This window comes from Danio rerio, chromosome 4 (assembly GCF_052040795.2).
Source record: "Danio rerio strain M-AB ecotype USA chromosome 4, GRCz13ab, whole genome shotgun sequence".
In the NCBI taxonomy this organism is placed as follows: Eukaryota; Metazoa; Chordata; class Actinopteri; order Cypriniformes; family Danionidae; genus Danio; species Danio rerio.
In genome coordinates, this window is record NC_141024.2 from 39,867,501 (window position 1) to 39,884,460 (window position 16,960).

General features: G+C 35.7%; 1 protein-coding gene and 2 non-coding genes across 3 annotated transcripts in view; all 3 read left to right on the plus strand.

Annotated features, from left to right (window-relative positions):
• The window catches only part of LOC110439563 (uncharacterized), a 100,078-nt gene extending 85,391 nt beyond the window's left edge, over nucleotides 1-14,687 (plus strand). Inside the window, 6 exon segments of the mRNA XM_088650250.1 lie at nucleotides 2,380-2,521; nucleotides 12,413-13,267; nucleotides 13,673-13,737; nucleotides 13,740-13,800; nucleotides 13,802-13,839; nucleotides 13,842-14,687. Of these exon segments, the coding sequence (XP_088506376.1) occupies nucleotides 2,380-2,521; nucleotides 12,413-13,267; nucleotides 13,673-13,737; nucleotides 13,740-13,800; nucleotides 13,802-13,839; nucleotides 13,842-13,942 (1,262 nt within the window). The 3' untranslated portion in view covers nucleotides 13,943-14,687.
• trnal-aag (transfer RNA leucine (anticodon AAG)) lies at nucleotides 770-851 on the plus strand. The gene has a single exon. It is a non-coding gene; the product is annotated as a tRNA-Leu (tRNA).
• Nucleotides 1,055-1,136, plus strand: trnal-uag (transfer RNA leucine (anticodon UAG)). The gene has a single exon. It is a non-coding gene; the product is annotated as a tRNA-Leu (tRNA).
• Nucleotides 14,688-16,960: the final 2,273 nt, after the last annotated feature.

The window sequence follows — 16,960 nt, forward strand, 5'->3', positions numbered from 1 at the left end:
AATTGGGCAGAAAAGGGACCACTGCATGAATTCATCGAGGGTAGCGTGGCCGAGGGGTCTAAGGCGCTGGAATTAGGCTCCAGTCTCTTCGGGGGCGTGGTTTCGAATCCCACTGCTGCCAGATGTGGTTTTAAACACGGCCAAACTGCTTGAGTGTGTGAACGCTGGAAGTGAAAGAGTAAATTTAAGTCGTCAACTAGTCAGTATAATGTGTTCTTTGAAACTCACGGCAGACTCGTTGGTGTGACAGCAACACATCCCTAAGCTCGAATCTGCTCAGGAGCAAGTGTCTTTCCCACAATTAGATTGCAGCATCTTAACAAAGTCTGCACTGGAAGTCTCTCTTTGCCATTGCTCCTTTTAGCAAGAGCACCCTATTGAAACAGGAACAGTAAAGATTCACAATTAGAGTAGTAATACTCTATAACTGGATTTGAATATAATAACAACAACAATGTGGGGTCTGCTGTGATGGAATCAGTAACTTTCACTCTTTTGTGAAATAACAGTTACCTTGTAATCAGGCTTAAATGCATCGCAGCTGGCTGCCGTAAGGAGAAGACTTTAAATGCCTTGAGGTGTGCTCAAATAGAGACAGAACTGTGGTTGACAGGAAGGCGGGAGTGCTTCCTAAGCTGGTATTAAGGAGGTCTCTTTCTTTGTGGAGGAGCTCCAGCTAGGCATGGCTAAATTGAACTGATTTCCCAGAGCTGTTGTGCTACTTGAAACAAGTTGATGTCGAAACTGCTCAGGGAAAGCAGCTTTGTAAGGTAGCGTGGCCGAGTGGTCTAAGGCGCTGGATTAAGGCTCCAGTCTCTTCGGGGGCGTGGGTTCGAATCCCACCGCTGCCAGGCAGTCCTTTTAGGATGCTTGAGAATGACCTCTCTGCTTGAGCAAACAGACTTGCGAAGAGATACTGCATGCTTCCGCTCACATCCAAATGTAGACTCCTTGGCCAACGTTGAAGGGCTTCACTAGGAAGCTCTGCGTCCTCTCTGCTGTTCTGCTTCCGTAAAATTGGGCAGAAAATGGACCACTGCATGAATTCATCTAGGGTAGCGTGGCCGAGGGGTCTAAGGCGCTGGATTTAGGCTCCAGTCTCTTCGGGGGCGTGGGTTCGAATCCCACCGCTGCCAGGCAGTCCTTTTAGGATGCTTGAGAATGACCTCTCTGCTTGAGCAAACAGACTTGGAAAATGATACTGCATGCTTCTGCTTGGATCGGTCTAATGCGCTGGATTTAGGCTCCTGTCTCTTCGGGGGCGTGGGTTCGAATCCCACAGCTGCCAGATGTGGTTTTAAACATGGCCAAACTGCTTGAGTGTGTGTGTGAGTCTAAGTGAACGCTGGAAATGAGAGAGTACATTTAAGTTGGCAACTAGTCAGTATAATGTGTTCTTTGAAACTCACGGCAGACTTGTCGGTGTGACAGCAACACATCCCCAAGCTCGAATATGCTCAGGAGCAAGTGTCTTTCCCACGATTAGATTGCAGCATCTTAACAAAGTCTGCACTGGAAATCTCTCTGCCATTGCTCCTTTTAGCAAGAGCACACTGTTGAAACAGGAACAGTAAAGATTCACAATTACAGTAGTAATACAGTGGGGAATAAACCAGAGTCAAGAGATGCGTTGATTATGTGAGTCAGTGTTGGTATGACTTTCTGACACAGAAATGAAAATAGCCTCACCATTTACTTTCCTTCACTAAATAAGGTATAGTGATAAAAATGCTGGCTTACTTTGTGTTCCAGAAGACAGGAAATGTTTAAAACCACATGATGGAGAGTAAATGGTAAGCTCATTTTCATATTTAGGGTAAACATCCATTTCATGCTTGCCACTTTAAGCCTTTATACTAAAGTTCACTTTTTTGTTCTTTTTTGAAGACCTGATGGTGCTGAAAGAAGAGACACATCAATGGAATGAAATAAAAGAGAAACAACAAGAAATAACGACTGATGAAAAACCCACAATCACTAAAAAGACTTTATCACGTGGAAGATCTCGGAAATCCAAGTCTAGGTGTAATTACAGCTGTAAACAGAGTAGAAAGAGTTTCTGTCAAAAGCCAAACCTTGATGTTCACACTAGAAAGAAACCTTACACCTGCAAACAGTGTGGAAAAAGCTTCTATAATACAGGAAACTTAACAGTGCACATGAGAATTCACACTGGAGAGAGGCCGTACACATGCCAACAGTGTGGAAAAAGCTTCTATTCTACAGGAAACTTGGCAGTGCACAGAAGAATTCACTCTGGGAAGAGGCTCTACTCTTGCCCTCAGTGTGGAAAGAGTTGTAAGCAAAATGGCAATCTTGAAACCCACATGAGAACTCACAATGGAGAGAGAAGCTTTATTTGCACACAGTGTAGGAAAGGTTTTTCTCAAAAACAAAACCTTACCATCCACATGAGGATTCACACTGGAGAGAAACCTTACACATGCACAGAGTGTGGTAAAAGTTTCCCACATACAGGCTCACTCAAACACCACATGATAAGTCACACCGGACAGAAGCCGTTTGCATGTGTTCATTGTGGAAAGAGCTTCACAACCAAAGCTAGCCTCATGAACCACATGAATGGTCACACTGGAACCACATGTGATCATTGTGGAAAGAGTGCAAAGACTCCATTAAGCAACACATGAAGACTCACTTAGGAGAGCGTTTTCGATGCAGTGAGTGTGGAAAGGTCTTTAAACATAAAAGAAGCCTCATCAATCACATGAAGCTTCACAATGGAGAGAAAAAATGAGGCCTTGTCCAGCGGAGCTTAAGGCTTTCCCGGGATAGCATCTCGGGACAAGTGTAAACTCTTGAATACATCTCAAGTTTTCATTTTTACTGTCAGATTCCCAAACCAAACAATAAGATATGGGATTATTGTTTGGTTTGGGAATCTGACAGTAAAAATGAAAACCCAAGTAAATAACCTGATGAGAGTGGCAGGAAAAATCATGGGAATTAAGACACTTGGTTCACTAAAAGACATCTTTGAGTTGTGCACAATCCAACAAGCAAACAAGATTTTATCTGATTCTTCACATGTGCTGTCTGTGGAATATGAGCTGATGAATTCTGGCAGAAGATATAGGGTCCCGATGTGCAAGCATAATAGATTTAAACATTCTTTTGTTCCTTTTTCAATTAAGTTGATTAACGAGCAAGCAAGGAAGGATGGTCAAAGACTAAGATAACAGGATTGGTTTGCACAACAGAGGGCAGTGGGGCATATGGTACTTTAATTATTTTATTTTTTTTTTATAAAAATTTTATTAAAATTACTGATTTTATGGAATCATATTTATATTAGGAGGTATTTTAGGATTAGATTTTAATGTGTATGTATGTTACATGTTGTCTTGTTGGTGTCGATGTACAGCAGAACCTTTTTTTCTAAAACAAATTTCTCCTACGGGAGACAATAAATTTTACCTTGACCTTGACCTTGACCTTGAAGTTACTGGAATGAAACCCTTTGAACCTGAAGATTTAAACTCAATAACTGAAGAGGGGTGAAGATGTACCAGATTGTGAGAGTTTCTACAGGGCTGCAATGAAGCAAAATAACTCTATATGTGTTTCAAGTTATTATGAACTGAGAACCAAATTTGTGCACATTGCACACTGCAATCAAATGATCGGCTCTGAAAAGAGAATTAGAAAGATTAGGGAGGAGAAAATGTTTGGGGAGATGCAGAGAAAACTGTCCTACACTCTTAGATTGTGTTTTTGATCGTTCACACTGTTTGATTTTTACTCCCTTGAACAAACAGATTTGCCTCCAATTTTGGGCTTTTGTCTGCAGTTTCACAAAACTTGTTGGTGAATAAAAGTCGGCCGGTGTGAACTTGCAGTGACAGTGAGAGACTGATGCAGACTCCATAAAGCCCTGTTCAGACTACACAATGCCATTTGCCAGTTACCACAGATCAGATTTGTGTCAGATTATGAGATTTTGACTTGATCAAATCTTGATGTGTTGTGGGTAACAAATGAAGACTTTGGTTTCAAAACACAACACATTTATTTTGATGGACTGATTTTAGAAAATAAAAAAGTTTTCCTCATGAAGACAATTAAACTTTCTGTAAACAACTGGTTACCTTTGAAGAGATGTTCATGTGAAAACTCCCACATTACTACAAATAAATCTGTGTATGGGAAGCCCAGTATCTCTATTGTGAATGAGAATATGAGTGATTTGTTAGCTTACATGCTAATTCCAGTACTCAACAGATTACTGAAGCACTTCAGCTATCTGTTTATTCAAATTCTATATATATATATATATATATATATATATATATATATATATATATATATATATATATATAATATATATATTTATATATATATATATATATATATATATATATATATATATAATATATATTTATATATATATATATATATATATATATATATATATATATATATATATATATATATATATATATATAATTTGAATGAACAGATAGCTGAAGTGCTTCAGTAATCTGATACTGGGTTTCCCACCTAACATTGCTGTTAGTAATAGTAGTCACACACACACACACGTATATATGTATATATATATATATATATATATATATATATATATATATATATATATATATATATATATATACACACACACATATGTGTGTGTGTGACTACTATTACTAACAGCAATGTTAGGTGGGCAAAATAAAATTGAAATAGGATAGTTTTTTTAAACTAGTTTGGGTCTATAAATGTCATTGTCACCCTCTAAAAGGTTTAAAAACCAACATTTATAAATTTATATATTTATAAATGAATATTTTTTGCAAAGCATAAACGGTTATTAACTACTTAATGCTGTGTACAATTTTCTTTAGTCACATTAAATTGAACTTGTTTATTGCAAAAAGGGTTTACATGGATATTGACATGAGACATGCATATATGCAATTATAGAAAACATGCTCAGTGTTTTCAATATGACTTTCACAAAATTGACAAGATCTCCTTATTATTAACTTTTAATCTCAGGAATTCTTTTAATGAATACACATCATTAATAATTTAAACTAAAGTTCTTTAGTTTTGGGGAGAATTGAATAAGAAATGTAACTTGTCTTATTTTTCTAAATAAATGAGTTTTTTTTAGGAATTTATTTTTCTAAATAAATTCCTAAATAAATGAGGTCTGAGCTGATTAGGATGAAGCCTTTGAATAAGAATATTCCTTTAAAACTTATTACATTTTGGATCTCTAAAAAATAAAGATGGAAGAGAGAACATTACAGAATAGTGTGAAAGAAAACCTCTGATCAATACTGTGATGTTTTTAGGGATAATATTAATTATTGTTTTAAACTCTTTAGGGTGACAAGCAAAACCCTGTTTAAAGAATGGGTTGAATAATTTTAATTTAGCAAAAAGATTGTCATTTCAAGTGAAAAAAGTCAAATGTGATTATAATCTATTTTAACAAGATTCCATTTAATTTTGATGAGATCACAAGCACCAAAGCCACTCCTTCCACCTGCTCCATCAATAGAATATCCACCTGTTACCTCAGATGCCACTGAGCTTTTACTATAGTTCCTACTTTGATTTTGGCCACAACCAGCACCAGCAGTACCACCAGCTCCACCGACAACATGTACAGAGATGCTGAAGGACTGGGAGCCACTGGACAATGTACCACATGTCCCCTCAAACTACTTAATACAGTGATCTTTTTTTTTTTGCACAGTTGCCAGACTCCCCAGTAAACATCAGAAACAGGTGAGTTCAACAAAGGTTTCAACCCATGTAAAAAAAAAGATGTTTTACAACAAATAGTTGTAAATACTATAATATACAGCCCCTTTAAAAGTTTGGCATATTTTATAATAAGCTTATTGTGCTCACTATTTTTTTTAAATCACTGTTCTTTTATTAAATGTTGTTTAAAATTTTATTTATTCACGTTTAAGCCTGAATTGTACGCATCATTAGTCTTCAGTGTCATGATTATGGAGGCCCAAGAGTACGGTGGCCGGGAAGTGCAAAACAACATTAAAAAGTTTGAACACCAGACATGCTGCATCAATGTGTTCAATATTTTTACGAGATCCACTCGTACGCTGTAATCGTGAACATGATGTCAAGTCTACATGGTGTAAACCTCTGCTTGAGGACTCTTAACAGTAAACTGATGGAAGCCTGTGTTATGGTTTAACTGGTGTCCGTGTTAACTGAGGCCCCCTTTCAGATGTGCAAACTATCCACGTTTGCAGATTGACAGATTCGTCACTTTTTCACAGCAACATGCCATACCAAATAAAGATTCTTATTACTTGGTGTCAGTGTAAACATTGTTGATTTAATATTTGTGTGGCAGAACAGCATAAACCAAAATTAATCTAAAGAAATAAATATGAATGACATGTCATCAACGGGATTCGAACCCAAGTCACAAGGTTCTACATGAGTATCAACCGATTTATCCAACCGAGCTACTCCACTGTACGAGTTAAACTTGGTTTTGTTATCTTATCAGTCAACAAGTGTTTCCATGTACTTGCATTTACATGTTTCTATGCACTCTTACGCTGATATTTTCTCAGAATAGCCCTAATATGTTTTATCACAGTTAGTCAAACCATGATTTTTATAGTTGTAGACTTGTGGTAACCTGTCTACAAAGTCACACACGAGCTGGATATTATTGATATTTTCCAGTGTGTGTGTTACATTCCGGTTCACTACCAGTGTGTGGTACATTCTATGTCACTTCCGGTGTGTTGTACATTCCCTTTCCGTAGGGAATCTAATTGTAAATATGTTTTGGGATTTGTAAAAGTGTTTTGCGTCTTGTTAATTTGTTTTCTAAAATGTAAATTTGTTTCGTTCTTTGTAAAATTGTTTTCCCTATGTAATTGTGTCTGATGATAAGTAAAAGTGTTTTTCAAAATTTAATTTTGTCTCGAGCTTTGTAAAAGTGTTTCAAACTTTATAATGTTGTTTTTGCACTTCCCGGCCACCGTACAAGAGTGCTAGTTAGAAAATCCAAGACTCAAATGATCAATTTAACTATAGAAGTACAAAAATGTCTTCATTTTCTTGTCGGCTTTGTCCCTTTATTAATCTGGGGTCGCCACAGCAGAATGAACCGCCAACTTATCCAGCAAGTTTTTACGCAGTGGATGCCCTTCCAGCTGCAACCCGTCTCTGGTAAACACCCACACACACATTTACACACACACTCATACACTATGGACAATTTAGCCTATCCAATTCACCTGTACCGCATGTCTTTAGACTGTGGGGGAAACCGGAGCACCCGGAGTAAACTCACACGAATGCAGGGAGAACATGCAAACTCCACACAGAAACGCCAACTGAACCGAGGCTCGAACCAGCAACCTACCAGCTTCTACTTTCTTTTTCTTTTGCCACCTGCTCTTCTCAAATTGAAAATGAATCAGGTTAAAAATGGCTCTGCTGTAATGAGCTATTGTTTTCCTCTGTTAGGAAAAAAAGACAGTTAACAGTTTTATCTAGATTAAATGACCTTGGTGATAAAGATTTTCTTGGAGATATAAAACAAAATGAACTTCGTATTTTGCCATCAGAGTTAGATTACTATTATACAGAGAAAGCTAAAGGAGCTTTACGATCTAGAGTGAAATGGATAGAGGAGGGGGAGAAAAATTCTTCATATATATATTTTTTTTATTAAGTAAAGCATAGACAATCTTCAAAAACTATTAATAAACTTAGCATAAATAACAATTTAAGTGAAGAGAAAACTTTGATTGATGATCACATCTATTCATATTATTATGTAAATCAAAATTTAATGAGAGTGATTGTGACTTTTTCTTTTCCTTTTCAAAAGATAAAGTTTCTATTATAGATGACAGCTTCTGTGAAATGATGGAATCTGACATTGTTATCTCTGAACTTGATGTTGCTATTTCTGAAATGTTCAATGGAAAATCCCCAGGTATAGACAAAATTACAGTTGAGTTTTATAAACATTTTTGGCCAGAGATGGGATTTTTAGTTTTTAAAGCACTTAAGGAATGTATAAAGAAAGAGAACTATCGAATTCTATGAAGCAGGGTTTAATCATTTAGTTCCAAAGCCAAGCAAAGGCCAATTATTTTTAGACAATTGGAGACCCATAACTCTTTTGTCCAATGATTTTAAATTGCTCTCTCATGTATTTGCCAATAGACTCAAAAAAAGGTATAGGCGAGATAATTAGTGAAACACAATCAGCTTTCATTAAAGGGAGAAGTATTCACAATCATATCAGACTGATACTTGATATGCTCGATTATAGGTATTTAATTCCTCAGACAAGTTTATTTCTATTTCTAGACTTTTTCAAGGCATTTGATACCCTTGAGCATCCTTTTTTGTCTTTAGAAAGTCTTTAGAACCTTTTGGGTTTAGTCCGAGCTTTTGTAGGGTAATTTCCATGTTCTATACTGATATATTCAGTAGTAAATCTCTGAATTCAGGATCATCTCCTAGAGTTTACATCAAAAGAGGAATCCATCAAGGATGTCCCATCTCACCTTTTCTTTTTAATATAGCTGTTGAACTTATGTCATTATATTGAAAAAAAAACCAGAGTACACTATAGGTATTGATATACTTGGTAGGACTTTTAGTTTAAGTCAGTTTGCTGATGACACTCTATTAATTCTTTAAAAAAAAAAGGGAGGTGCTCCCTTTAGCTCTTGTCAAAATTTCTGTTTCCTAAAGCTTCTGAATTCACCTTAAACCTAAGAAAATGTGGAATATTAACTATTCAGAATTGTACTTTAAGAGAATTAGAGTGTATTCTAGTAAAAGAAGAAGTTAAATACTAGGGAGTTACCATCACCAAAAATTCTGTTAATAGAGAATGTGCAAATTTTAATATTAAAATGGATGGCGTGAAAAAAATCCCTAAATCATTGTCTAGCTAGAGACCTTTCCATATTGGGTAGAATTCTTTTGAATGGGATTATCTAAAATTATATATTTAACTTATCCTTTATATACTCCTCCCAAAATAGTTAAATCTATAAATTCAATATTATTTACATTTATTTGGAAAAATAAATCACATTATTTACCTAAGAATCATATGATCAAAGAGTATGAATATGGAGGTTTAAAAGCAATCGATTTTGAATGTCTTCATGGCACTTTTAAAGTTAAATGACTGAAAGAGTGTTCAGCTAAGCCTTATTCAATATTGTATCATATCCCAAATAATTTGTTTAAAAAATGGTGGCCTTGAATTTGTATTAAGATATGATTATGATTGTTCAAAACTTCCTTTGAAGCTGTCTGATTTTCATAAGCAAGCACTACTTTTTTTTGAAATTTACATTTACCAATATTTTTTTCCCTCATAAATCTACTCTTCGGAATAAAAGGGTTGTTATTATTAACAGAAAATCACTGTTTAAAAGTGACTGGTACAATAAAGGCATTATATTTATTAATGATTTGTTAGACAAATATTGACTGCTACTATCTCAAAACGGATTATTAAATAAATATAGAGTTAAAATCACAGATAAAGGTTATACTGAAATTTGCGAGGCTATACCTATTGCTTTGTTTAGGTTAATTCAACGTAATTGTTTTGATCTCCCATTTATACTTATAACTTTTCTTCCATTTTTAAAAATATCAAAATATGATATTTTCGATAGTAAATGTAACATCAAGCTTATTTACAAACAATTTAAACGCTTATCATTGGTGATTTTAAGTGTCATTATCTAGGAGTTGTTAAACCCTCAGTAGAGGACAAAGCTTTTACCTTTTAGCTTAAATATCCTGTAGCACCTAAGGTTAAGGAAACTCATTACAGAATTGTATTCAGGATATATCCTGTGAATTAGTTTATTCAAAAAAGATTTAACTTTGATGTTGATAGATATGCTCAAATCTTCCAGAAACACTCAATCACTTATTTTTTTCTTGTGAAATTACTTTTAAATTCTGGTTTGACATCCATCCTTGGCTTTCATTAAAGATGATTTCAGTCCCCCCTTTTGTTCTAGAAGATATTTTATTTTACAAAGCTGATTTACATTGTTCTTTCTCTGATGTTGTGAACTTTATTTTAATGGGTAAATATCAAAAGTGCTGACCCTCTTTTAGGTGTTTTCTTTCTGAGGTAGAGAAAGTGACTCAAAGCTTCAAATACTTCAGAAACCAAAGTAAAATAACTGAAGCTCTCTGTACTTTATTTTTAAAACAATTATTGTCATAATGTTTTGTTTTTCTTTTGATGTAGATCTTTTATTGCAGTTGTAACAAATTAAATTTGTTTTATATATTTTAATGGTAAATATGCCTTGCAATGTTGATTGTTCCCTGTTTTGTGATGTAAACTTTTTTGCAACAATAATAATAAAAAAAAACACTTAAACTTAGTGGATTAAACAAGTTTTTCAAAATTGTTTTAAAATGTTTGGATTAAAAGTTTTGATCAACTTCAAATACTGAATGTCCTGACTGCAACAGTAAGTGGCCAAAAAAAAAAAAAAACTGAACAAAAAAGACTTTTATTTTGGCGTGTTATGTGACGTCATAAGGCTGCGCCGCTTCCGCGCTGCAGTTCAACTGGAGGAAGGTTTGTTTCACAACTTTACACAAATATAAACCGATTGATTAAAGTTTCAGGTTTTTCTTCCAATATGACATACCTGCTGTTGACTATTATTTTAATTCTTTATACAACGAAGTACTATTTTAATCACAGTAATCGAGGGCTATTGTTTGAACAACAGAAATGTGTTTTAATGAAGGTTTTATTTATTTACTAGCATAATGTCATTCTAATATAAGTATACAATATTTTATATATATATATATATATATATATATATATATATATATATATATATATATATATATATATATATATATATATATATATATAAATGGAGAACTAGTTTTTATTTTATTTGGTCATTTGTTAGTGGCTATTGTTTCTTGCTCAGACTTACCTAATTTATTTTTGTCAATCACTCTCATATAAAGAAACTGTTGAAGCAAGTGTTGAAGAGAAGTTATTTTGTTTCTGTTCATTGTTTTGTTCATTTTAAACAGGATAAAGTGTCCAAACACAGAGAAAAACTCCTGCTGAAGCGACTGATCTCCACACTGTTATAAAGATGGCGTTTATTAAAGAGGAGAGTGAAGATGTAAAGATTGAAGAAACAATCACAGTCAAACAGGAAGATCTGCAGGAACAAACAGGTTAGTTTTCATTCTCAAAACCAACTCAGTCATTTGATCTTCATTCAGATATATTTTAATAATAAGAATACTAAATTAAATCCATCTTGCAGCCCTGAGTGTGCTGCCTAGTTCTCTTAAATGCACATAAGCACTTATTGAAAGACAGGAACGAGTTTCTTTTGTTACTTGTTCTCAGGTCTTTTGTCATTATTTTATGTATTATTAGTCTCCCATTTTCTCTACCTTCTTAAGGTTGTTGCTTTTCTTGTTCTCCTACTGTTTGTAAAGTGTTCTTGAGCACTAAAAACGTCCTTGAGCACTAATGTCATTTTAAAATTATTATTGAACGAATCCTTATATTTGCGCGTCACTATACAAATTTATCAGGACTAAAATGAAAATGGAAAGGATTGGAAGGACATTTTCTGTGCTCTATCATTGATAGGGAAAAGGAAACTCTTTGCTAGATTGACTTTGTATCCAGAAACATTTCCAAATTCTGAAATTATTGTAAAAACTTTTGGAATACATGTATCTGGATTCGACAGAAAAAGAAGATCATCCGCATATTATTATTAATACAGTCAGTCGTCGACTGAGGTGGGCCGGACTAAGGCTTGAAATTCCAGAGCTAAAAAGGAGTCCCACTCCGGCCCTGTTCCCTGTCTGCTTTACACATTTTAGAAAAACATTTTGTTGTAATTATGAATATATACAAATAAAAATTCAATTTACAGCTTTCAAATCTGTCTTATTAATATGACCAAAATTACTTTTATGATCAATTATGTAAGAAAGTCTGAAAACTGGACTGACACGGTTTCAATTTACTATAACTTCTATGTTAAGTGGCTTTGACAAAATTTACATTGTAAAAGCACCAGATAAATAAAGATGAATTGAATTGCATCTGCTTAAATGTGTACATGTTAATGGACCAAACAAAATATGATCTGATTTATTTTACATTTACCATGCATCAAAATTGCAGTGTGTGTAGCCAATGTTTCCAGTGTCTTTCCACTTTTCAGCTTTTGATGAGAGTTTTTAAGACTTAATGAAAACATGTTTTATTTATTTCAGACCTAATTGAAGAGAATGAGGGGAGTAAAGAGGAGGAACATCATGTCAAAATTGAGGAAAAAACTCATTTACAGACTGATGGTATTTTGAAAAGGGGAGACAAAAATAGTTTCACCTGCACTCAGTGTGGAAAGAGTTATGGAAGTAAAGGCTATCTTAAGATTCACATGAGAATCCACACCGGAGAGAAACTATTCACATGCACTCAGTGTGGGAAGAGTTTTGGAAGAAAAAGGGAACTTAAGATTCACAGGAGGATCCACACTGGAGAGAAACCATACACATGCACTCGGTGTGGAAAGTGTTTTAGCCAATCATCAAACTTAAATCAACACATGAGGATCCACACTGGAGAGAAACCATTCACATGCACTCAGTGTGGAAAGAGTTTCAGCCGATCATCACACCTTAATGAACACATGATGATTCATACCGGAGAGAAACCATTCACATGCACTCAGTGTGGAAAGAGTTTTGGAAGAAATTTAGATCTTAAGATTCACATGATGATTCACACTGGAGACAACCCATTCAGATGCACGCACTGTGGGAAGAGTTTTAGCCAATCATCATCCCTTAATCAACACAAGAAGATCCACACTAGAGAGAACCCATTCACATGCACTCAGTGTGGGAAGAGTTTCAACCGATCATCATCCCTTAATAATCACAAAACGATCCACACTAGAGAGAAACCCTTTACTTGCACCCAGTGTGGAAAGACCTTTAACTACTCATCACACCTTTATGAACACATGCGGATTCACACTGGAGAGAAACCATTTACATGCACTCAGTGTGGGAAGAATTTCAACCAATCATCAAACCTTAATCGACACATGAGGATCCACACTAGAGAGAAACCATTCACATGCACTCAGTGTGGGAAGAGTTTCATCTGCTCATCATCCCTTAATCTACACATTATGAGCCACACTGGAGAGAAACTTGCACTTAAGCAGCGGTCACAATGGACTTTTTCCCCCATGGATTTCCATTCATACGCACGGGAATGTGTCAGACCGGAAACCAAGTTTGTGTGTCAAGTTTCGCAGTTCACTGCATTGCAAAGTTCAAGCTTGGTGAACTCTGACCTGCAAAATCGCATCACTTGACTGTGTGAGACCAATCAAAGATCAAAACATGACCTTTCTGGACAGAAATGTAAAATATGGACCAATAGCTCGTTTTTTATGTCTAATAATCTTGTTTAATCCCGCCCCTTTTCGCAGCGCCAAACAACAGAATTTTGCATGCTCAAACTCTAGTGTGACCGCAGCTGCGGTGTGGGATGAGTTTCAGCAACTCCTCAGACCTTAAAAAAGACCCACACTGGAGATAAACCATTAAATGCACTCCGTGTGGGAAGTTTCAACCGATTAGCAAACCTTAATGAACACATAAAGATCCACACTGGTGTGAAAGAGTATATGTGCTTGAGTGTGAGAAGACTTTTATTTCAAAATTTAAACTGCACCCGACGTTTCACACTGGAGAGACCGTACAAGTGTTCACACTGTGACAAGAGGTTTAATCAGTAACACATCTGAAAACACAAAAGAGGATTCACACTGGAGAGAAACCATACAGATCTGATGAGTGTCTACAGAATTGGACAAAAGTTGCACACATGACATGAATGCAGCAAAACATTTTCTCTGTGCACAATGTTTGAAAAGGCTGAGTAACGATATACTGTTTTCCAACACTCCTACACTGCAGTAGGTGGGGTTGTAAATGTGTTGAGCTCCTCGCGTTTACCGTAAACACAATGCTCGCGACTGAGAGAAGAACAGTTTCATAAACATCTGACAAACAGCATCTAAGCAGCTTAAAATCTCTCTTTGCAAGTGATTGTACAGGTGCGGATACATCTGTACTCCACTCTCCAGTGTATTCATGTAGCTAGTGTTGTTTTGGATGATGTTCTCTGTCTGAATCCCTGAATGAGTAGCATCACTGGAAAGACACAAATAAATAAAGATGTATTATGAATATTTTATGATTTAGGCAGAGCGACAGGTATTAAGTTTTACAATATTAATACACTTTGATGATCCCAAGACTCCAGATTGGAGTATGTGGTAAATCCTGATTGGATGCCTGCATTACTCATCAATGGGTATATAAAAGTTGTTGTGCTAGGCTGCTAGCTAATCCAGGACGCTGTGGCTACTCAAGAGTCCTCCTGTCAAGACCTGCCATCTCATTAAATCTTTAACCTTAAAATTTTGTTTTGCATTGCTTGTATTATGTAGTTAACATGTTGTTGTGATTATATCCTAAGTTCTTTATCTTCATTATTATCCCTAGACATTTGTTGGTTGCTTTGATTGATGGTTTTATGAGTTACATTTTATAATAAATAATTTGCATTCAGGCTATTTTGTTGGCTCATCTCTCTTTTATGTTGCAACTCAAACAAGCAGGTCATAACACTTTCTGAAATGTGTCCGGTTGTATTTAAGATCCTGTCCTTTCAGTCATGACCATAGGTGAGAGTAGGAACCTTGATTGAGCGGTAAATTGAAAAAAATTGCCTTTCATCTCAGCTCGTTCACCACAACAGACAATCACATCAACTGCATTACTGCTGCCACTGCACTGATCCATCTTTTAATCTCACATTCCATTCCTCATGAAAAAAACGCAGATACTTGAGCTACATTTGAGTTAAGGACTTTCCTTCAAATTGGAGATGGCCACCTTTTTCCAGTCGAGCACCATGGTCTCTGACATAGAGGTGCTGTTTCTTTCCCTGCCATGTCACACTCAGCAGTAAACAACAGTGGTGGGAGTAACGAATTACAACTACTCATGTTACTGTAATTAAGTACATTTTTGGGGTAATTGTACTTCCATGGGTAGAATTTTAAGCCTTTAATTTTACTTGTACATGAGTACAAATCAAGCTGAGTAATCTACTTCGTTACTTTTAAAATCACAATTCGTTACAAAGTACTGTAAATAAATTAATATTTCAAGCACGCACTGACCAGCATTTCGGTAGCCAATAAAAAAAGTTCATCTTAATGGACCAATGAAAAGCCTGGTATATTATTGTTCAGGCTACTGCAGATTTACGTGAGCTGACCGTCATCATCATACAGTCACGAAGTAATCAATTGACATATGGAGATTTAAGACAGAAGAAATGAGGAAGAAAAAGCAGAGGATGAATGCCCATGGCCACACCCGGAGGAGCTGTTCACCTACAGGTACATAGGGAAGAAAGGGGACAGCTGTGCTGATGCAGTGTGAATAGCTATGTTATCATCTAAAATGCTAATAATGTTTGCCCAAAACTAGAATATCGCATAAAAGACTGCAAATAAAGCAGCGTTTCCATCCAACAAGTCAAAGAGAACAAAATTGCCACCTTCTGATTAACTGGAGACAAACATCAAAAGTAAAAACAGAATATGCATCGGTGGGAGCGGCTGCGGGACTATATTATCTTCATTTAATAAATGACTTGCGCCTCAGAAGGCAATCCTGACACGCTGTGAACGCGCGCTGGTGTTTGAAGGCGCGAGACATGGAGTGCAAACACTCTTGACAATTTTGGAGGTCATTAAAATATTAATATTATAACAATACTGAAATGGTTGAGGCGGTTTAGAATGACCAAAACAACACTTTAGATGTTTTACAATGTGCTTAGCCTGCTGTTTTGTACATTCACACACATTTTCGAAAAATATTCGGATTATAGCATTTCCATCAACCGTTTTTATGTGCATATCCAAAAAGCGCATACAATAAGTGAATGAAACCTGCCCTCTGCTGTGCCATCTGGCTTACACAGGGTTTCCGTGGGGTCTTAAAAGGTCTAAAATATAAACATTTAAATTTTAGGCCTTAAAGTCTTAAATTCGCTGTTCTAGGTCTTAAATATGTTTGCACAGGTCTTATTTTTCCGATGTCCATGTAATGCTACTCCTAATGCACATTTAAATAATTTTTTGTTGTTGCTTGGTGTTACATCCCTTGGATGTATTTATTATTATTGATGTTTGTTTGTGTGTTTACTGCCCATTGGGAGTGGTTATGTTGTGTGTTTTCTCTTTTACTTTCACTGTGTCTCTCTGCCTGCTCACTAGGTAGAGCTGATTGGGCCCAGGTGGTGCTCATCATTGGAGCGTGCTGCAGTAATGCGCTGCTACAAAAGCAGTGCTCCAGACTCGTGATTGTTGTGGTCATTCGTTGTGTGTATTGATCTGGTTGGTTGTAAAAAGGAGTTTAATGGGCTAGTGAGTTCAATTTTAGTTTATGTGTGTTAAGAAACTTGTTTGTTTTTGCATTGTGGAATTTTACAGGCAGTGTGTCTGTTTTCTTAGTTGTTATTTTAATACATATATTCTTTTGTGTGTGGTATGTAAAAGGTAATTGTATTGTTTCTTTGTCTGACTTTTTGATATTAAAATTTAAGCTGTAGGGAGAGGGTGCCATTTTTATTTTTGTAATTGTTTGACTGTGTTTATTGATAGTAAGGGAGTTGAGGAAAGCCTGTGTTGTTTCTTTTCTTTTACCTGAAATTAGGTTATTAGTACTCCTCCTGAGCTAGACCTGTTTTGTTTGTTGTTTTGGTTAATCCTTCTCCTGAAGATTTATGCTTCATTTATTGTTTAAGAACCAAATAATAAAATAACTTAAG